This window comes from Ptychodera flava, chromosome 12 (assembly GCF_041260155.1).
Source record: "Ptychodera flava strain L36383 chromosome 12, AS_Pfla_20210202, whole genome shotgun sequence".
In the NCBI taxonomy this organism is placed as follows: Eukaryota; Metazoa; Hemichordata; class Enteropneusta; family Ptychoderidae; genus Ptychodera; species Ptychodera flava.
This window is the reverse complement of record NC_091939.1, coordinates 29,383,594-29,406,731: the sequence shown is the minus strand read 5'-3', so window position 1 is coordinate 29,406,731 and position 23,138 is coordinate 29,383,594. Positions and strand designations below refer to the sequence as shown.

The 23,138-nt window shown below is 39.1% G+C and overlaps 1 protein-coding gene across 1 annotated transcript in view; it reads right to left on the bottom strand.

Moving 5' to 3' along the window:
• LOC139146264 (uncharacterized) overlaps positions 1-14,698 on the bottom strand; it is a 28,158-nt gene extending 13,460 nt beyond the window's left edge. Inside the window, exons 1-13 of the mRNA XM_070717670.1 lie at positions 14,650-14,698; positions 13,870-13,965; positions 13,531-13,701; positions 11,187-11,385; positions 8,751-8,964; positions 7,968-8,022; positions 7,351-7,502; positions 4,902-5,159; positions 4,573-4,781; positions 3,706-3,829; positions 2,132-2,338; positions 1,472-1,720; positions 365-583 (exon numbers count right to left, since the gene is read on the bottom strand). Coding sequence (XP_070573771.1) covers positions 365-583; positions 1,472-1,720; positions 2,132-2,338; positions 3,706-3,829; positions 4,573-4,781; positions 4,902-5,159; positions 7,351-7,502; positions 7,968-8,022; positions 8,751-8,964; positions 11,187-11,385; positions 13,531-13,701; positions 13,870-13,965; positions 14,650-14,698 — 2,202 coding nt within the window. The remainder of the gene's footprint in view (positions 1-364; positions 584-1,471; positions 1,721-2,131; positions 2,339-3,705; positions 3,830-4,572; positions 4,782-4,901; positions 5,160-7,350; positions 7,503-7,967; positions 8,023-8,750; positions 8,965-11,186; positions 11,386-13,530; positions 13,702-13,869; positions 13,966-14,649) is intronic.
• Between the last annotated feature and the right edge of the window lie 8,440 nt (positions 14,699-23,138).

Genomic DNA, 23,138 nt, shown 5'->3' with positions numbered 1-23,138 from the left:
CGCGACGTGCATGTATGTAGGAATATCCGTAGTATGAAAGGTACTGGTGTAGGAAAAAAGTTCCGGTTGCAATTGATGATGTAGAACAGGGGTAATTCAGATTTTTATCCGTCCAGTTCTACGTCAAACAGGTGGCGATTTAGGCCAGTTCAAGTGATAAAATAGAAAACTGTTTTATAGTCCCATTCTTTGGAAGAGATCATTGTCATTCTTTTCATTTCCTCTGTAAGCTCACGTTTCTTCCTTCTGCTCTTGTTTGGAAATCTGACATAAAGTTCAAAGTTTGAGCATGATTTTTAACTCCTGCCCTGAGTTTCTAATGAAATGTTTTTCATCTCAAGATGTTCAGGATGTTTCTATTTACCTCATTTGTGACTAATCCTGCTCTGTTGATGGCTTTAATGACGACATAGAATTCAACCCCTTCTCCGAGATTAGGATGATAGGTCAGAAAAGCGGGATTGGACTTGGTTGATGTGAATGGTAGGATATCAGGAATCAACCCTGAGGGCACACTACTCAGGCCAACTTCATAATCGTAGATGCCACTTTCTGCGTCTTCTCCTTGCCATTTAAAGGACAGCTGAAACGAATCAATTCATTAGTTCACAGGTGTAAAGATCATTTGATTAAAGTGGATTATTACTGCAATTATCACGTGCTTTGTGTATGTCTGTTTTCAGTTTTTATATTGACAAACCAGACACGCATCTGTTCAAAATAGTGTGTCTCAAATACCGTTGCATTTCCACAATATATAGGGCCTGTCTCACTAATCTTATGCAGTATCAATGCCGGGACAATGGAAGATACTTGGACTAAAACGTACTTGTGTTCGGATCTTCCTTGACCACGATTGGAACTAATTTGGGATAACTGGATTTTAATATTTAAATTTCTCAAAAATGTTAGGTGCCAGATAGTTGAATCTTGCAATAATACAAATTACTCATCAAAAAAGTGTGTAATGTAAAAAGAAAAGCAGATGAAATTATATTTGTAGATTAAATCGGCATTATTTTACCATCAAATTATCCCAAATTAGTTCCAATCGTGTCCTTGGCAGACCAGAAAAGATAGATGATAAGTGAACATAGTCAAAAGGAAAAACTCACATGGTTTTCTTTTCTCAAAAACGAACGCTCAGATAAAGCTCCTATCGACAAACATTCGGAATCATCAAGGATTATGGAAAGATTTTCTTCTGACCTAGGATAGGACCCAAAGTCCGATGCAAATCTTGATATATTCCTTTAAAATATTAACGTGCAAAGTGTAAGGTAGGGCTGATGAAAAGGTGTTAAGAAACCAGGTCTTCAGTATGATATATTCAAAACTCTATAAAGTAAAACAGAGAATGTAAAAGAGAATGTAAAACACACGTTTGTTTGATTTTCAGTGTACTGGGCTTCACTGAATGACACAAAACACACCAGTAAACTTACATGCACGCCTGTGATGCATTCTTTACTTCCTGTCTGTACCTCTGTTGGTCGATAAACCAGACTGTGCCATCACCGTCGTTCACTAAACCGGGTCGGACGAATACATCATCGAAAATAATGTCTGTTATGATAGGTTCGCTGACGTCAATCGTGACACCGTCAGAACACACGGGTTTTGATGGTTCCATTGCTCGGTTGTAGGCGATAACCGAGCAGAAATATCGACCAGGCGAGGGCGCTGTCCATTCAGCTTGGGTGGATGTTGCAGTAAATAGCTGGGAAAATAAATTTATAGACTGATTGCAGTCTCTCATTTTACTGGAATGATATACTATTACATTTTGAAAGATGCAACTTCAGTCCGAGCGATCGCTCCTCGTCTACTTTTTTAGATCAAAAAGACGAAACGTAGGAGTAAATTAAAGCCCGTCGGGTTTCAAAACTAAGCGCTATAATCAAGCGTTGACGTAGGGTGACAGCACTGGTTTTTGTCATTTTCTTCACGTAACACACTCAAAAACTAACTTACGGGACAACTGTTATTGAGATATTTTTATTAAAGACATGATTGCACCGAAAGATCTAGAGCTGCTGTGTTAGTTGTCTGTGATTTAATCAAATGTAAATGACAAAAATCCCTCGAAACCAAAACTCTCCCTCAGTGTGGACGGTAACAAGGCACTTACTGGTTCTTGGATAGGAAATTGTATTTCGTTGTCATACAAACAGTCCCTTCCAAAGTAGTAGGCGTATAACATTACGCCACTCTCTCTATCAAAGAAGCCGTCCCATGATGCAAATATCACCAAACTCTGCTGGAAGTCTACATCCGGATAGTCAGGCAAACTGTCATGAACACTGCCCTCACGAGGCGGACTGTTGTCGACTGTTATCTGTAAAATAATAATGCATGGCTCACTATATAGTTAATGTCCACAAGAGATTTTCAGCATTTACGAGGGCGATAAATTCAATTTTCAAGGCTGTGAGATATTTCCTGATGTGTCCCCTCGATGGAAATCGTTTTAGGCGTGTTATGTTTAAGTGAATATCTAATGATTGAAATGCAAGAGTAAGTTTTCATTCATACCGACTACGCCATTTTGAGTCTGTTCAGACAGCATATCTAGAGAAAAACACTCGTACCTCGGATCTTGCACTGCACATGAGTGAACGCTATCGTCGATATTATGATTAAGACAGTTTACCAATCTTAAATGCTGCAGTTCATTAATTGTAAAATCAGATGATTACGGAACTATTACAATCTTTGTTGCGAATAATTATGCAGTACAAATATCAAACGGCATCGATATCGACCAAGAAAATAGTACTACCTATATTGACCATAATACATGTACATATCATTCACATACTAATAATTGTATGATTACCGTTTAGAATACTTTATAACACGCCACATGCTCATTCCGTGTCGCGATTCGCTAGAATACGTCACGTGACGAGAAAATAGATACGTCTAATCCCCATCGGATCGACAAAAGTGACGTCAGAGGGTATTTTTTTGGAAAGCTATTTCCCTAGGGAAATAGTCCTGACCAAATTTGGAAAAGTGTCTGGTCACGTGACCGCAGTGTCGTCTGCAGCTTTGCAACAATGGCGGGTGACTGGAACGTGATGTGCGTCCGGGATACGTGACGACACATTCTCTAAAACATATTTTCCAACATTTTCCAACATTCCAACAGCGTAGGAACTTGAACAGCTCATCGACGGAAAAGATTAAAGTGCAACTAAGGATGTCGCTTGGTATGCTTAGAATATTTTTGAAAGAAAGTGGTACTACCACGTACAACTATAACCGCTGTGGAAACATCGCCCAGTAAACTTGTTACAATGGATTGTTGTGGTGCAAAATATCAAAAAACATTAAAAACTATATAACAATACAACATGAGCATGTGGTGTGTTATAAAACACCTATCATCGCTTTGTCTTTATTCGGGCTATAGCGCTCGTCTATTGAACCCCTCGTGGCCGTGTGTTACCAGAAACACATCGCTATAGCACTCGGCCTACGGCCTCGGGGAATAACGATGTGTTTCTGGTAACACACGGCCCCTCGGGGTAATAGACGGGCGCTATAGCCCTCATGACCAAGCAATAGGTGTTTACTAACGCACATAAGGAAGTGATAATTGTTAACTTTAGCAGAAGCACCGTTTTAAATTTCTCAGTATGAATCGATTCATTAAATACTTTTAAAATGTTGAGATATGAAAAATATTCTACAACAAACCTGAAAGTTACGAGTTGATTGCAACATCGCGTTATTGGTCACAGTCACCGAAAACACGTAATCGTAGTCGTGAATTCCGATCGGTATTGACATCAGTTCTTTGTTCATTTCGATGGTGAAATACCTGTAGTAACATTCACCCAACGGAATGCATGTACATTCAGGAGGGTTGCAGTCGTTTGAATCCTACCAAAATATACATCATGAATTTGAAAGACGGTACATTTGAATGACTTTTTACAGAAACTGGCGGGCCTTACCGCTGCGGTTAACCACCACGAACTTCAAACTTAGGTTGACGTTAAATTGACCATGGATATGGTGAGTTGTTTTTCATATATACACGAATTTGCATTGTCAGTGTAAATTTATAAGCCTATACACTTTTTAGCATCCACAAAAATAGTTTGCTTGTTACCATGTTTATGCTTTTCAGAAGCAACAGTATATAATAGACAAATGTTGTATGCACAAGAGTCACCGTTACTAAATGATCATGTATGGTCATATACTTACAGGTCTGACAACAGGAAGGTGACCTTCACCATGTATCAAGCTGTTGTTAGTCATGTCGAATAACTCCCAATGGACAAGTGAGAGACCACTGTGATCATCAAAAGCATCGAATACCACTCTGTAGAAAGTTTTTTTTAAATATTGCAAATTTAAAGCAGTTATATTTCATGTTAAAAGTGCTGTTCCGTGCATACAATGCAGAAAGAGCACAATGACCTTGCACTTATTGCCAAGTTTGAAAAACATCTTCCTTGTTTATGAAAAAATCCAAACGTTTCCATCTGGAAACTATGACAAATCATTATATGATTACACGAAACTGCATTGTTATAGGGATTTGGAAATACATACATCATTTCATACAGATCTTCTGAATTGTGAACAGCGAGGTAGTCAACTCCATTTCGAGTTAGGTACATCTCACCAATTTCAGGCGGGGTAGAATCTGAATGAACTGTGACGTTATCCTCGACTGTGTTTTCCATCACATCTGACCCCTTTATCCAGATTCTAATGGTATCGCCATCTCGATAATTAATGTCCAACTCAACTATTTCTGCCTAAAAGATGCAAAGAAATCAACGAATTTGTGCTGGTGTTTTTTAATATTAATGACATTGTTTCTGTTGGCGGTTATGCCTAAGCAAATAAGACTATCAAACCGTAAACTAAGCACCTACCTCAACATTATCCACAGAATACCATCTCGTAGGACCCGTCAAGGACATTCCTCCCTGTTGGTCAACCCCGAACGCAACCACAAACTTTATGATTCCGTGGGCGTTTGGTATTGCTTCGCGTGACCTAGTATCTGGTGGTTGTCCCGTCATTTCGTCATATGCCGGCAATATATCGAGCGAATAATCGTTGATTGCATCCAACTGTCCGGTATTTTTGTGGAATTCGTTCAGAAAGTGGCGATACCAATGAACTTCAACCTGCAGAGGAAATATGGAAAGTAACCTGAAAAGTATTCCAGTGAAATAAGAACTAAACTTATTCTAATAACGTGCTGATCTCAAATAATATAAAACTAAAAAGTGTTCGGAATATAGTGTATTTCATTACAGCATTTGTTAACATCCAGTCTTATCGTTACGAATGATTCATAAGACCTAGGTACGTAATTAAGAAACAATAATGTAGCGAAGTTCGAGTAATGCTGCTGTAAGCAATGTTTACTCCTACTGTGTCCGATATGGCCTAGGGAACTTTTCGATATATTAAAGATATACTGTCACTTTTTCCAATTTTGCCACAGTTACCATGGAAAGAGAAAATCTAACCGATTTCAGATTTTAAGCGGGTGGCCGCTTTTTAAAAACATGCCCTCACATGGGCATTTTGAATACAAAGGAACGCCCCTTTGACCATATGTGGGCATATTTAGATTACAGGTGACTGTATACCTTTAATGAAGTGACTAGTATATATCGCGTGATGTTGACCGATTTATTTACACCTGGTTAAGGGCAACACAGAAAACAATTAGGTAATGTGTGTGGACAGAATGATAATGGTGTGTGACGAAGTGATCGGGGACCGCAATTTCTGTGTACAGGACAGTGAGCGAACACTTGATAGCAATAAATGTCTTCTTGAGTATCACAGGTTAAAGAGGGAGAATAGAGCTTAATTCTCTCTTTCCTTTAAAGGTCCTTGTAGTAATTCTCAATGACATAGCAAAACATTATTAGCGTAATGTACATTGCAGTATTTGTCCAGGGGCAAGTATCACACAGCCGCCCGAGATATAGTCTTCGACTGTAGGAGTTGTTTCGTTCCATTTTTCAATTCCTGTTTCTTCAAGGGCACATATGTGACGACGTGATTGTGAGTGACGACGACAAGATCTTGTTGAAATTTTGCAACAATGGCGACGTCATGACTCAAATAATGAGAAAACGCAAAATTCCTTTGCTGAGCCTACGAAATGGACACTGCACGGAAACAGCGTTTTCAGCGTTTCTTTTCCTTGATTACCCAGCCTTGCCATACCGGGAACGTTACTCGGTTGATATTCGGTATTGTTCGGCAATGGTCGGTTACCCATAGGCACAAGGAATTATTCATGCTCGGAAAGACACGATTCAAACGTTGGGGAAAATCGTTCAGTGATCTTGGCTGCTCAGTTACGTCGTCACTTGTCAATGGTGGCAAAATAGTTACATCAGAAGATATTTCAATTCACAAAAGGTGAAACAGCCCTGAAAAACTGCGGTCAAATTCAATAAGTAGCCATAACGGTCAATTTTACTTGTGTTCAGCTAATCATAAGCCTGCCGCTCCGGTCAGCTTTGTTAGTACTTTTCACAGGGGCTTTGCTCCACGTCGTCTATTTTGCATCAGTTGATCTCTCATTCACAATTTGGAAATGGCATTGCCACTGTGGACGTCTTTTTACATTCATATTCAAACAGACCAAGCTTTGAAAGTGTGAACACTGCACTATTAATTAAATTAAAATACGATCATGGAGGTGCCTCTGTGATACGATAAAAGAAAGTGACGTACGAATAATTAAAGGAACAAGGACAGACGTGAACAACTTAAGTAACCGGAGTCTATTAATAGGCTATCAGATATGTTATCGGGTTGATTGACCCGATATCGGCAAAATAAACACTATCGGGCCCGTTACGCTACAAAACCCGTGCACTACATACAAACTGCCGGAATCAGCAGGAGCAGAACTTTATCTGGAAAACAGACAATTGAAAAGTGGATGGTTCATGTAAACGCCCCCGATTATGATTAAATTTAGCGCCAAGTTCTGGTAAACGTCGAAGTTATACATTTATTAACATGTAAAATGTATCTGTGATGATAAAACTTTCATTTGTGTAAAATCCTGTACACGGAAAGAACCTTCTTTTGTGCACTTGTATGGAGCATGAGAGATACAGGTTTCTCGCACTTACAGCGTACAAACAAGTTGAGAAACGTCAGTGAGGCCTGTCATTATCTAACGTCATATTTTGACCGGTTATATTTGACAATCATTAATTACTAAAGATTAATTCATATTGTTGGCAGTGCAAATGTAAAATATGGTATACCCTGCCAAAATATTTAGGAATCAGAAAAACCACGCAATTTGAGTGTTCAAAGTGACTCAGTTACTTGTACCTTTGAGTCTGATTTTGTAATCCACGTGTAGCTGGTGTTCTGAGCTGCTGATTCCACTCTTATAGGATAGTGACCAGTGTTGTCAATGTGAGGTGTGTTCACGTTGTCAAACATAAGGTATCTCATCGCATTTTCGGGATTTCCTGCCTTGTCTGTAACCGTCAGGAGAACGCAGTATACACCTGATAATTTACGAACGTTTGTACAAACAAAGTTCCACGATCAATATTACTTCGATTCGTAGTATAAATCTCAAATATTTTCTCAGACATATTGGTCTGAAATAATCATTCGCAGTGGGAGATTTTGACATATTTTAAATCACATACACAGGCCAACGTGTTTGTCCTTTCCCTACAGTTGAAACAAACTAACAAAAAGTATATATATTGTGTACTCTGGTCGTTTTATGTCACGACGACTCACATTTATTGCATCGGAACTTTCTTGCCATGTGGGCCGTATGCATCATCTTATGCTACAGCCATGTCAATGCTAATTAAAGCGACAGGATTGCTTCCAACGTTAAGCAGTCTATTGCTGTCTTTACAAGCTGGCTGTATTTCCGGCCCGCTGAGAACTAACTCTGAAAACAGTAACGCGATGTTAACACTTACTTTTTTGTGGGTTTGTAGCTTCCGTTAGGTATTCTAATTCTTTCATGGGCAGGATCTTTAGAGAAATACCGCTTTTTTGTTTTTGTGGAACGTGAGATAAAAAAAACCTGATGTTTTGGAACATGCATTATCACTCATTTTCCCAATGTGCCACAATCGACTCGTGGTGACACGGTCTAATAGAAAAAAAAATGTAAACTGGGCACATAAAACACAGAACATATTACAGTCTATAAGTTTCTCCTAAAGATACTTTTGCAAGTATAGATCTGTATACTCACCGGGGTCAGAGAGAACTATGGAACAGTTCGACGCAGGCGCAAAGCCGTCCCATGTTTCTGCAAGAGATCTGTCCTCAGAGCATGTCAATCTCCCATTGTTAGACTGGGTTGGTAGGATATGAATTTCGTAATGGTGGACTTGTGATATGTCATCCAACCAGCCAGACCAAGAAATGTCTATAGTTGGCTGAAAAAAGTACCTTAAAATATAGTTTTTTTTTCTGGGGAATAGTATAAATTACATCGAAAGAGTTACATTTCGTCACACTAACTTTTAAGAAATTGAAATGTACAGCTAAGGTAAAAGATGGAAATCCGATAAAAATAATACAGATGCCTATGTTATTAGGTAATTAATTATGTAAGTGTTGCAATTTGGTAATATTAAAAGCGTATGACAGATTACATTTCTTTGATACGCGACTCGTCGGTACGACATATCTTGGTATATAAACTTTGAAATGTCTTGGTGTTTTTTTTAATGTACTTGGTTAGTTTTTACCTCTTTTGTGTATGGTTGGTCTCGTTCAAGGAGACTGGAAGCGTCGCAAGACGTTTCTAGGAAGCAATGATACGGCTCGTCAAAGTCGAAGGTGAACGAAGCACTGGTGTTAAATATCCGTCCCTCGTAGTACGTGCGATCGGTTTGGTTGACATCCGGGAATCCTACCGTATCTAAGTAACCACCGTTTTTTATCGATGTGCTGAGCAAGAGTCTGCAAAGAGAAGATGCGTTCGGTTGTTAGATCAGTCTATGTTGTTGATACACAAGGCAAATAAAGTTCCTTGACCTTTTGTGTGCTGTCCCGCTTTTGTAATAGCTTTCAACTCCTTATATTCAATGTTCTTCACAAGCTTCTTTTGCTTTCTACATATTTACAAATTCACTGAACCTCTGGACGTACATAAGTGATCGGTCTTTCTGTTCAAATTTGGCGGTGATTTGTATTGCTCGATTTATTGCTGAACAACGGACCCTGAATTTTCAACACCAAACGAAAAATGACCCATAGCCTTGGCGAAACTCTCAAATATGACCTCCACTCATGCATTCAAAACAGGCAACTGAATACACACTCTGGCAACTAAGTGGACTGATGTCAATGGCATAGTTGGCTCCATGAATACCCACATTGAGTCAGCCCCATAAAACAGTTAATAAGTATTATATGTTTTGCGCACATCAACCAATTTTGTAAAATTGAAACGGTTCATACTATCGGTATTGCCCTTCCCGTCTTCAAGTGTCACTTTCATCACACGCTATATCACTATCAATACCACTGCTACATTATGGGGACTGTTATTCGGATGCTCATAGGACAATTACTCATAGGGCGTTGTGTTGAGCAACTCAACTTCAAGATTGGATTTGCTGCTTCTTTTGTTGCCATAAATTCAATATGTGCCTCCGAAATATTGGCAACTTGTGGTCTCTTTGATATGTTCCTCCAACGTTTTGCTCAGCTTCAATATTCGCAACGACTGTAATTTGCGCTGTTCACGGAGATTGTCACAAAGACATGAATAATATGACTTTTTGCAAGCTTAAGTGTCTCTTCTACATAATCCTCTTTTTTATCTCTTTGTAAATTATATTTTGTATTCATGTTATGAAACTAGCTCGGGTATTGTCTGAGAACAGCAGTCTTCATTATAGCAGTGATATCATAGCAAGAAATGAAAGTGATATTTGGGTGGGGAATGGGATTTTTTTACAATTTGCGTTATTTCAATTTGTAGACTTAAAAAAATGTGGTGTGGCTTATGATTGGCATTATTTGTCTCATTCTGCAAACTGACAATATTGGAAACAACGGTAATAATTATAAATATATATCACAAGGTCTTTATGTAATAAAAAACTTATAACTAAACCATAAAAATAGTTGTAGAGCTTTGTTTTCTGTTGACCTGAAACGGAAAATTAAAAATGAGGATGGCATAAACTATTGAAAGCTTTATTCACATCATACAATTCTGAATTGATAAATCAATTTCAATAGATCCAAACATGACCGAAAAAATAGATTAATAGCCTATAATAGATTTATAATACATTTTACTATTTGGAGTCATCATAGTCGATCCGTAAACAGCTTCCACGGATTAGTCAATCAGAAGTTGTTTCGTAGGAAACTCGATAGCTTACACCTTAGTTTATGTGAGTTGACATTGGAGAATTTATTATATATATATATATATATATATATATATATATATATATATATATATATATATATATATATATATATATATATATATATATATATCAAATGTTTTTATCTGCGTTTCGAAGACGTGGAAAGGGCAAAACAAAAATGGCTACGGTGCAACAATAAGTTAATATTGTCCTTCGGCTTGTGTGGAAACAATGGAATAGATATGGTATACACGTCACTGAAAGGGAATGAATTTTTGTGCACAGTCTGTTGAACAGCGTTTTGGTATAATTTCTAAAGTGAATTATTCAAACTGACATGTGTAAATACCAGTACTTACGTATCTCCATTCTGAAATACATATTCCGTATCTTCAGAAAGCAGACAATCGACAGGTAGTGCAACCGATGGTTTATCAGCAGAATTGTTCATCAGCGAACTGCATTCTCTCGTAACTGAAAAACTGGTATTGGGGTGTGAGGTGTTCCCGTTTTCGACTGTATTGTAGATAAAAAAGCGATCGTATCAGGCATCATTAGGTAAATTGACATTTGAATGTGACGAGGTCGACCGGCATGTTACGTAAGAGCCGAAATAATACCTACATGCGGCATCTTGCATAAATGGCTGAAAATCATTACCGTCGGTATATCATTATCTTGTACGAGGTCTAACTTTTGAGAGCTACCGGAGTACTTTAATACAACTTACTTGAAGAGAACAATTTGAAGACCGTTCTTGAGAAGATTACGCCTACTTTAAAGTCTTGTACATACACAGGCATTGTTGGATAGCGCTCCGCACCACGAAAGAATGTAGTCAATTTCATTTCGATGCGATTAATTCCCGGGTCATTCACATACTTAGTTTGCTCGTGCAATCTCATACATTCAGCTTCTACTTTGTCGATTACGTTTTCTCCCTCTACTCGCATGACTTGTGCAAGGCATTGGAGAGGTACTGCGTAATTGTCAACTAGAAAACAAATAATAAAATTAAAAATAAATATCATTACAAAAAATATATTTGATTCATCAACAAATCTCTTCACAGAAATGCAAGTATTACACTGACTATGACAAACGCATACTAGAGTCTCTATCTGTATGTCCGGGACACTGTCTGTCTGTCTGTCTGTCTGTCTGTCTGTCTGTCTGTCTGTCTGTCTGTTTGTTCGTACCTGCAAGGTGTGTCTCTGTGTGTCTTTAGAGGTAATCATCCCCGAAAGCACGCCATATTTACACTTTACACAGCTTTCCGTTATGATTAAGGTGCGTTAGATGTATGGAAACAAAATGTAAGACTTAATTTCCGGTAGGAAATTTAATTTTAACAGTCTCTAGGATTACATGGAGTTTTAATTTGGCGTTATATGAACGGTTAAACATACTTGTCAAACAGCCCTCTCCTGAAAATCCGACAGTGCAGTTACAAGTGCTTGGAGGTCCGTCTGGATGACAATCTCCCGGATAACAGAGTACATCCCTTGAAATCCATGAGCATCGAGCTGAAAATGACATCCGAATTCGAAAACTGATAATAGCAAAGCTATCAACTTGAATTAAAATAAGTGAGAGGATGATAGGAATTTTAAGTAACACAGTATAAAATACAAAGAACCATGTTGCATTATCATCGTAATCAATATCGAGTATGTTTAAATTAAATTAAATGTTTATTTGTTGTCATTTCATTCCGAGGTATTTGAATATCTTGTATCGGCTGTGACACGGGTTATGCAGGAATCTTTTCCCAGGAACTTCTTAACTTGTCAGCATTAGGCAGCATTCTATCAGGGCAATTTGAGTTAGTGTAATCAAAATCGCCGCCTGTATATCACATTTAGCCTCAGAGAGAGGATTCAAATAGTCTATATATTTTGTAATATCGCTTTGACTGATTTTTCTATACTTAATGTTTTGTTAAAAAATATAAATATATACAACCATTTAATAATTTTGTAAGATATGTTAATTTGCATAATTCAAGATGGCGACCAGCTGTATACACTACTTATATTAAATAGTTCAACATTCGCTTTCATCGTTTGTTTCGTCATTACGATTTTTCTTTGTTTTACAAGCTACTTTGCATAATTTTAAGGTGGCGGCCAGCTGTAAACTCATATTTATGATGAACGATGCAACATACACTTCTTTGTTTTGCTAAGGGTTGGTAAAGACAATTTAGAAAGCATATCCTACTACATAATATTTGAATGAAACGCTAATTTGTAATATTTCAAGATGGCAGCCAGCTGTATACCCTTCTTTATGTTGAATAACTTAACATTAAAAAATGATATGATTTCTTATGTTTTTTTGAGTAGTTGTTTTAATTGAGCATATTTCTCATTGTCTTTTATATTATACAGTACATATTCCCCTTGTTAAAACACGCATTTAATGTGTTTACAAACATACATAAATGCTGGCAACATTTTAGTCATTGCCGTTTTCATAAGTCACTTATTTGTCATGTCTGATGTAGCTCGAGCTCTGTTACATGCATTTAAGCGTTTCAAGCTATTATGTCAGAAAATAATGTGCACATAAAGTAAACCAGACTTGATTTAATTTATGGAAATCGGTATCCAAATATGATAATTTACGGTGCCTTACTTTTTCTAGTGAAGCATTAGGAACAAACAAGTTAACAGCAGTTTTACCATATGAAGTCTGTTTATATATCTTCCTGTAGAAATCTTTGATGATATACCGGCCATTTTGTTTATGCTAATCATCTCAAATTGCCCGAAGCTGACAGAGAGCCAGTTGCTTTCAATTTGATGATCTTGACAAGGAAAATCCGTTTTGAAAAATACTTTAGAAAACTAAACCAAGGTTTAGTAAAAAAAATAGACTTGGCTGCAGGACTAATATTCATCATAAATTGAAAGAGTAGCGTTTCCCTCTAAACTGCTTACTCTGTAAATGACATCATCTTAAAATGAGTATGGCTTTTATATCATTTCTTCCCTTCACAACAAAACTTAAACCAGTATCAATGTGGGGTTGTGGTCGCTGCATAGGGCTCTGTACGTTTGACAGTTCCTACACCGGAATCATGCTCATAATTCCATTTTCACAGGAATCATTTCGGTAAAAAGCGAATAATTACGTTGACACACGCCGTCCTGAACGATGTACGGATCAACCGACTGGTTTCGCGATAGTAGAGCGTATGCCTTCAAATCGCCACCATAGTCGTGTTCGCATTTAAGACAACGGTGATCGTCTTTGGATGTGCAACGTCGTTGACCTGTGTCACAGTTTGGAAGCTCCTCACATTCTGACAGATAAAAATGATACAGTCAGTTATTATTCCACAAATAGATTTTAGAATTTTTTAAGGAAAAACATACATTATTTAAAGATATTTTTCAACTCATGTGACAGTTGTGGTTCTGAAGTTACATTGCAGTCAATATCGTTTAGTACCTTTGCAAAAACGACTTACCACATTCCGGCTCTCCAGTGTCACAGAAAACTTCACATGTACCTAGATAGTAAGTATGGACAAGGCGATACTGCCATCTCGAGCTACTTCTGTATCCTGTCCTACAAACAAACATAACATGACGTTTTCAAGAATGAACTTCCCTTGACCTTAGTGGTATTGTCTTGCTAAGAGTTATGATGTCACGTATATGTGTCAGACTTTCTATTTATATATATATATATATATATATATATATATATATATATATATATATATATATATATATATATATATATATATATATATATATATATATATATATATATATATATATATATATACATTTGCTAATCAACTTAATACTGGTTCGGACGTTGCCGTGTGTACGGAGCCGATAAACTAGAGACGGAAAGTTGATTTTCGGCATTGTCCAGACTTCGAGCGGATAAAAATCAGCTATTGCTAGTAGAAAACAACAGTTTACAGTCAATGGTTGACAATTAAGAAGACAAAAGAACTTTTGTGTGAAATGAACTTAATTGAACTTTGCTGAGGATACAGTCATTGTAACGAAAGATGACTTGATAGGAGCTCAGATCCTTTACATGAGTTTTGAATTTCTGAAAAATTCCTGTGTGCAGAAAATTTCACAATCTTTTTGATTCAGTGTTTAATTAATCTTTAAGTTTACACGGGAAGACACTCTCTGGTGACGCACAAGACTCTGTAAGTACTAATACAAACACTTCTTGAAACAAAATCTTAAAGATCTAAAGATAGCTAAGAATTTGAACTTACCTATAGGCTGAACAGCCACTCCATCCCCAAAATCCACAATTGGTTTCATATTTCAACCTAATCGTTTCTTGGAAGTACGACCGTTGAGATAGGTAAGTATTTTGTTTGAGAGGACATAAATCTGGCCTGTAAAATACGACAAAATTGCTAACCATGCCGATGGTGTGAGCGTCTTTTTAATTTCAAAGTGTCCCTGAGATTAGCAAACGCACGCATTAACACATTAAGATATAACAAAATTATTACGGAGTCTTCATATCACCTGTAAGTCAGAATGTAAATAAGGTACAGTAATTGTCATAGTTTGCTGTGTTTTCACTTCGCAAAGAATTTTTCGACCGTATAAAAACGTATTTTACTACTTTCTTGTACGTAATCGATGACTCAATAACATAAAAAATCTTAAAAAGCAATTTTCAAGAGGTACATCTATATCATCAGCAAGAGAGAATAAGTCATGCATAGAAGGCGTGTAAAAATTGAAAACGGAAATTCATTTAAAGGAAGCAAGGAAGCGTTACTTAAACCTGACTTTAAGTATATCTATATCTATATCTATATATATATAATAGTGGTGAATGAAAACTGACCCATGCGGGACTCGAACCCACACCCCCCGTATACATTACGGATGCTCTACCAACTGAGCTAATGGATCAGTCGGTACAATATGGGCGGTCCTGACTCTTAGATGGGGCTTTTCATTCTGTTGAATATATATATATATATATATATATATATATATATATATATATATATATATATATATATATATATATATATATATATATATATATATATATATATATATATATATATATATATATATACATATATACATATATACATATAATATATATATATATATATATATATATATAATAATATATATATATATATATATATATATATATATATATATATATATATATATATATATATATATATATATATATATATATATATATATATATATATATATATATAGCTTACAGGTGTCCTCGTGGGAAATTACAATGCTTGATGCGGAAAGCAGAGCGTTATAAATAATAACACAAATTACTTCAAGAATACAAAGTTATAATATCTGCCTGAAACTTAAATGACACATATTATTACTATCTACCTGAAGGAATTTATTATAATATATATATATATATATATATATATATATATATATATATATATATATATATATATATATATATATATATATATATATATATATATATATATATATATATATATATATATATATAAGTGTTCTTTTAATTTGACATCTGAAAGAATTTTCACATTTCCATTTTTAGCAATATCATATATAACTTATTAACGCAAAGGAACGACACGGAGACAAGTGTTTGGTCGAAATCCAGGGTTATGCATGTACTGCCATGGCGGGGGCAACGAGAAGTCATGGCGGCCTGGATGGCGGTACCGGATTATTGGTACCGTGCATCGGGCAACGTGCTACCAGTCGCCCGCAGCAGACCCATGACAGTACCCCCCTGGAACTTTATTATGTAAAGTTAGCGATATAGAGACATACAGTATCTTTTATTGTGAGCTGCTAGCCTGCAGCGAGGCTTTTTTTTTAGTGGAGGGTGGGTGTGAATTTTGTGGTGTGAACTTGAGCGTGGCAGAAGTTGAAATGGACGATCTGTGGCTTTGATCATACTGATGCGCATGGATAATGACGGGGCAAGGGTGACGCAAGTTGTTTAGATAACGGTAAATTTGAAGGCGGTTGGTAGATAAGGTTACGTCTCCAGTGCATCCAGCAAGCAGTAGAAGTAGTGGTGCATGGTGACCCATACTTAGCAAGGTCTAAACCCTTCTCCCCGTGTCCCTCCAGAAGTTAACAATGATTATAGCAAAGCCATTATCACCCATTATATTCAGTATTGTAACAATCATGTTTATATGTAATGAATTGGAAAGACAAATCCAATGATTTTGTAACATATACCTAAGACGAATGTAATATGAACATTGAATGAATGCTTCTCCGATTAACAATCAATCCAATGTAATGACTTACTCTTGAGCATTTGCTGTATGGGGATTCAAACCATTGCGACTGCCAAATATTATTCCAATTGCTGCGAGTGAAAGCAGTGTAGGCTTCATCATATGCGCCCTTAGTGGTAAAATGGTGAATAGGTTCGTTCCTGGTCATAGAAGAGAAGAATATCATTAAAAGAGTATAGCCATCACAAGAGGTATAATAATTATACTAACATGGCAGGAATTAGATGAAATCTACTGAATTATATATCCCCTTACATGCATCAAGTTTCTATGATATAAACCTATGATATAAACCTTTCGATGACCAGCTTTGCCTGTTGATGTGTTTGTCTCACTTCGTAGCAGCGCCACGAGTAGCATGCTCGTGCCTCCGGCAGTTGCCTTTGGGGCTTGGAAATTCAGCAGCAAGTGAATCCCTTGAATTTACGCGTATTCTATGGTACTTCCCAATCAAATTAGTAGTGGTTGTAGCTTAGACAAATAAGGCGCGAGGGATTGGCAAAACACCATGCGCAATAGCCAAATTAAGCTTAAGGAAGGAATCATCAGATCTGCAATCATATGCTCGCGCTTACTCTTTATGAAGAAAAGACAACATATAACAATAGTAAACAAAGATTTTCATATAGCTTCGTATGCAATTCCTTCCGAACGCAAGTAAAATATATCGTAATTAATTGTCTCTACTGAAAGACATAGCCTGTAACTCTGCTAAGTGTAATGCATGTTACATGCATGTTGAATATTCAGTACACAAAATTTATACAGTTTCTCAAATGTATTCATTAAAATATTTAAACTTACTCATTCATTTTATCCAAATAGATCAGAGTATATTTGCAATATATAGAATATTTACGATATGAAAGTACTCTTTTAAATTTTAGGTGGTATTATAAGTTGTTTAGCATTTGGTTTTGAAGAATGTTTTCTCATTGAACCTTCTCGTGAGGATTTTCTCAAGTTTTACTTCTCTTGTTGTTGCCACTGTATGACACAAATTTCTTGCTCACACACACATATATTTATATATATGATAATTAGTTTAGTTTATTGTGTTGTGGAGTTGTAGAAATATGTTTCCCCACTTAATCAGTGAAAAAATGTATACTACTCAAACTGTGTTGTACTGATTATAGTTTGTCAAGAATAGGAATACAATTTTTATTGCAAGCTCTACTAGACAAGTGGTGTCAGGGAACTGAGCTATTTTGCCACTGCCATATCTATTTTAGGCTTGCTGCCCATTGGTACAACAAAAGAAAACTACAGATTTCGTTTGCCCCTACCGTGTTAGCTTGATACAATCACTGCTTCCCAACACTCATGTTATGAGCTCATATGTATTTATATAGGAACCCGTCTCCGATGGCATACCCCCTCAGTTTAAAATAATTCATTCAGAGATATTCTAGTGGTAGCAATACATGTTCACTACCAACATTTTCATTTAGAGATATTCTACCAGTAGCCATTTCTACAATAGATATCCAACCGACATCATGTCGGTTGTGGATAACCTCATGAATGAGCTCGAGGAGAATTTTGGAGAGTACATGCTTTGGCACTTACTAGACGAATGTCTCCCAAAAGATGTTACAAGACATCTCCCTCAGCCGCTTCTGTCAGAGCAGATCTATCACTCAGTGAGGATCCCAACTGATGAGAGGGTTGAGGACCGTTCATTTGATCTGGATATCCAGATGTCACACCGGGTGGGGGTCCCAGCCAATCAGAGTGTTGAGGACCGGCCGTTCGACCTAGATAGCCTGATCCCCCACCCAGTGAGGCTCAAAGCAGACGACGAGTGGGTTATGGCCTTTGACGACGCCAAAGCCGAGTTTGAGGTCGATGGTGCCACCACCGTAATTTCTACCTGGTGGGGTGAAAAGGGGGACAAGAACTGCATTGAGATTGAAGATGGAAGATATTTCAATGCCATGGAGGAACTGAATGCTAGCATGACAGACCAAAGGACAACACAGGTATTTGCTGCTATTCCAGAGGGTAAGTTGATTCTGATAATCAAGTTCCTGTGTGAGATAAACCATAGCAACTGGTCTGTTGAAGACCAATTTGACCCGGATTGTGCTGTCAGGAAGAAGGGGCAGGTCATCCTGGTTATCATTCAGGGCACTACGCCTGGTGTACTGCCTGGGATCGATAAAGTGTACTATTAGCACGCGTACCCTGTCACGGCAGTCATGTATGGCCTCTACCCCATCAGAAATCAACAAACTGCCAACCTGGCCTCACTAAGAGATGGTGACATAAAATGTGCAGCAAAGCAACCCGTGAAGCACTGTGAAGGTGCCCCAAGGGGCCAGGGGCTCGCACCCTAAAAGCAGAGAGGTCCACATCTATAAGAGCGATGTCTGGCAGGCCATCCAGGCCTACCCAGGGTGAGCTGTTAACAGTGTGGCTCTTGGGAAGTGGTTGAGATAGACGACTTACATTCGACCAGTTTGTACTCCAAAGCAGCCGCATCTACAGGAAACAAGAAGCCCATGAAAGGCTCCAGGAGGTTTATGACGGCCTAGGTGACCCATAATCACCGAGAAAGCTTTTGGCGAGAACCATGTGGCCAGCATCATGGCCAAGGAAAAGAACTGCTGGAAGCAACCCCAGCTAATTTTCTTCCAGACAATCAGAAAGTTTGTGTGAAGCATGGCCATGGCAGGCTCTGGAATTTGATGGACAACAACATGAGGGATGTTGTTAGCATTGACATGAAGACCTGCTATCCAGCTTCCCTCCCGGTGAGAAGGAAAAGCTAAAACTACTTCGCATATTTCTGACACCCTACACACTGCCCTCTTCCAAAAGACATTTGCACTGACTTTGCTCAGGGCCAGTAATGGGATTTCACTAAAAACGCCCACCCTGTTATCCCCATGGTATGGATAACATTTCGTCTAGAACAGCTGGGCCCCAACACAGCTTTTTACCTTCCTGACATTCTGGCCTTCTGACCACTCTCAAAGTCTGTTAAGTTATTGTCGTCTTTGAGAAACAGACTGAGGTCTGGCTCCAAGAAAACTGCAACCAGGGATGCAGCATGATTGGCAAGTTCACGCAATGCATCACAGTGGATGGAAAATACTGAACCAACGGCTGGTGACAGACAAAGGAGAGACGTACTTCCCGGTCAGAGACATCCGTTTATGAGACAGCCTAGTTGGAACACCGGTGAGATGCCCCACTTAAATAAGGAGTTCCGTCAATAGATGTGAGAGAGGGCCGAGGCAATCTTTTTGGCCTCTTTCGTGGTCAGGAGCTGATTAGAAGCAGTTTTGAAGTGGTAAACGATGCCAACAACAGTAAGAGCGTACTTGTAGGTGCGCTCGCCCACCTCATCATGCAGCAGAAACAGGTGGTCTGTTGGACCTTGTTTGTTGGCCAACGTCTAATTTTGGCTGCGGAATGTGCAATGGCACTGGGAAATATATCTGCCAGATGGCATACTGAAGCAACCACGTATTGGCCACATCTTCAGGGACCTTAGCAGTTGAAGCCAGTTTCTTGATGACTGCGAACCCTTTCCAGTGGCCATGGCAGCTGTAGGAAATGTTAGACAAGTTTTGCTGTCTGCTTACTGTCGGCCATTTGGAGACTTGGAAGATAATCAAACAGTTAAACTCGCTGTCAAGCGCCCTGAAAAAGATAGCTGGACCATCTCACACAATCGTCTGCAAGTGTCTTGTGCTTTAGAGATATAGAGAAATACGGCAAGTCCAACAGTAAGTCAGAGGCAAGTCCAGCAGGAAGGAGGAACACAACAAGGCTGTCGACAAGGCCTGCTGTGACATAGATCAATTCTCATTCTTTCTGTCAAGCACTGGGCGTGTAGTACTCTTCCAACTTTGGCTCACCAGCCATAAAAGGGACCGTACCCCCATCTCTTGCAAAAAGAGTTGCAAATCTTCATCTATCAAAGACAGCAGTCTTTCGGCCTCGAGTTCTTGGTTCTTTGTCTGTCTTTTCCATTTTGGATCCACTGCTTCTGCTCTATGTACACATCTCTGTCTCGATTGAATTTCTAAAACACCCTGTCATGCCTTTCTCTCTCCTCCTCGAAGGCTTCCCCCGGGCACGACAGTTTCTGGGCAAGTACATTGCCACCGGTGAAGGCGGTCATGTTGAGGATCGCCCAGACAACTGTCATCAAGACTGCCACTGCAATAATTTGCGCTCAAAGAGAGGAATCTTTTGGAATGATGCTTAAGCTCGTCTCATGGCAGCAGCTGCTGCCACAGCCCCCCCAAGTTTGAGGACTCTGTTAGAGGTGGTTTTATCAGTGTCCCCAATCTCTGTCTTCAGTATTTTTTTCTGAGCTGATGGAGTAGACGATGGTGAACCCTGCCAGCAAAGCCCCTTCGAACAAACTGGTAACAAAGGTCTTGGTGTCCATCCCACCATCACGTCCATAAATTATTACATTTTGTAAAGAGAATGTTGCGGAGCAGGTGCAAGAGGAGGAGAAGGAGGAGGAGGGCCCCTATGACCCGCTGCCTGTGCCACAGCTGGCAGGCGGGCTGGACGACAAGTTTACGTACGTTTTGCGTAGTCCAAACTGAAGCCTAGGGCAGTCAAAGTGACCCCGGCCACTCCTAGGAGAACGTAACAATCATTGTACCAAGTTTGGGAGCATGTGGTCTCCTGTGCTTCAGGACCACTCTCTGAAGGAGCAACACTGACCCCGTGGGTCACTTTCTTGGGTTTCCCTTGCTTTTTCTGCCGGCTGATCTCGGCTGATCAGCCAACATCTTCTCCGTTTTCTTAACCTTGGCTCTTCTTCCTCTTTGCTGTATCTACAGGCTCCACAGTCAGTGTTTCCATGGTCTGAACAGTTGTTCGATTGGCAACCTCCACTGATTCTGTTCTCTCAGGTAAAGCCATCCTCGTCTCTGTTATAGTAGCTGTATTTTATTTTGCCTCCTGTTTTTATGTCGACGTGTTTGGCCGTGATTGGCCCTGCACTGACAGCACTAAACAGTGTAAGCCAAGGCCCAAAAGCTTATTCATCTCACTCCTGACAAAAAAATCAGCATTGAGATCCTTCAAAAGCCCCTCCATGCTATCAATTGGCATCAAGCAGCCCAGACCCTTACTAGCCAAAGAATCAGAGGTTCTTGACGACGTTCTCACTCTCATGGACATTGAACACTGTCTCATAGATGGCGTAGTGTTTGCTTATGAGCCCAGGCTTCATTTTCTTGATGGCCCCTAGGGTGAAAGGCTTGCAAAGCAAATCATTGCTATGGCCAGCCACCACTGCACACTGCCTTTTCTATTCTGTGTGGTTCTCCTCCTCTTCACCTTCTAGAGGGGGGGGGGGCACTGGGTTGCATGCACATTTTGGACCATTGCTTCTATCCTTTCCACAAATATTATTGTGCAATGGTATTTGTACCCCCAAAAAGCCAATAAGGAGTAATGGCACCAGTATGGCCACTACTGTGGGGTCAATATCTATATAGCTTGTGCCGATGCTTCTTACTATAAACTCTGTATGGGCGCTTTAACAAGGGGTTCTCCACAAAAGCGTGAAGCTTGTCAAGCAACGATAGGACACTGCCTTCTTCTGCCCATTGGATTTTGGAGAGCATGGATTCATGGAATCTCATACACACCTTGAGTGTCTCCTTTTGAGTGAGTTTGTGGGCTGGAGAAATCAGAAAGGCCACTGTTGACATGCCTTCTAGTCCTACAAAGGCTGCAGGCAGGAGCGCCACAGCTTGACATAGATAAGGAGAACACTGGCGGCCAGCAACTCCTTGAGCCAGCACAGCAACTCATATGATTTCTTAAATTCCGCCAGTATGGACTCCAAGGATGCAACAAGCCTGTCTTTATCCATCGCCCTATAATAAATAATGAAATAACCCTCCAAGAGCAACTGCGATGGCCAAAACTCATGTCATTTTTGCTTCATATTTGGTGTTGGGCTCTAGATCTTCTGTGGGGATGCGGGCAGCACCCCTCCCCTGCATGTACAGGGGTCTGAGTTGGGGTTGCTGTGAGAGAGGGGCTTCCCCTGCAGGGAGCTTGTCACCCATGAGCCTGTCTGTCTTCCCAGGGGGACCTTCCATCTCATAGTCCATATGTTTTTCTTCACTTTGGCGTTGACACCTTCATTATAGCCAAAACTCATTTAGGCACCGGCATACTCCAACTCGTTGTTGTACCCAGTGACACTTCCAGTGATTATTAGCATCTTACTCGGCATCAGCAGGAGAGTCATCAAAACCGCCATGTCAGGCTTCACACTGGTGGCATTAATCGGGCCTTCCTACCTTTGGTTGCTGGCGACTTTGTCCAGGTTGGCAAACTCTCCTTCAAGGAGAAACCAAAATCTTCCCATGCATGTTCTGCACCTCCCATCTTGCCAATGATGGTGCTCCTGCATACAACTTTGTGAGCTACATATTCAGGGTTGAGGTTATTCGAATTATCAA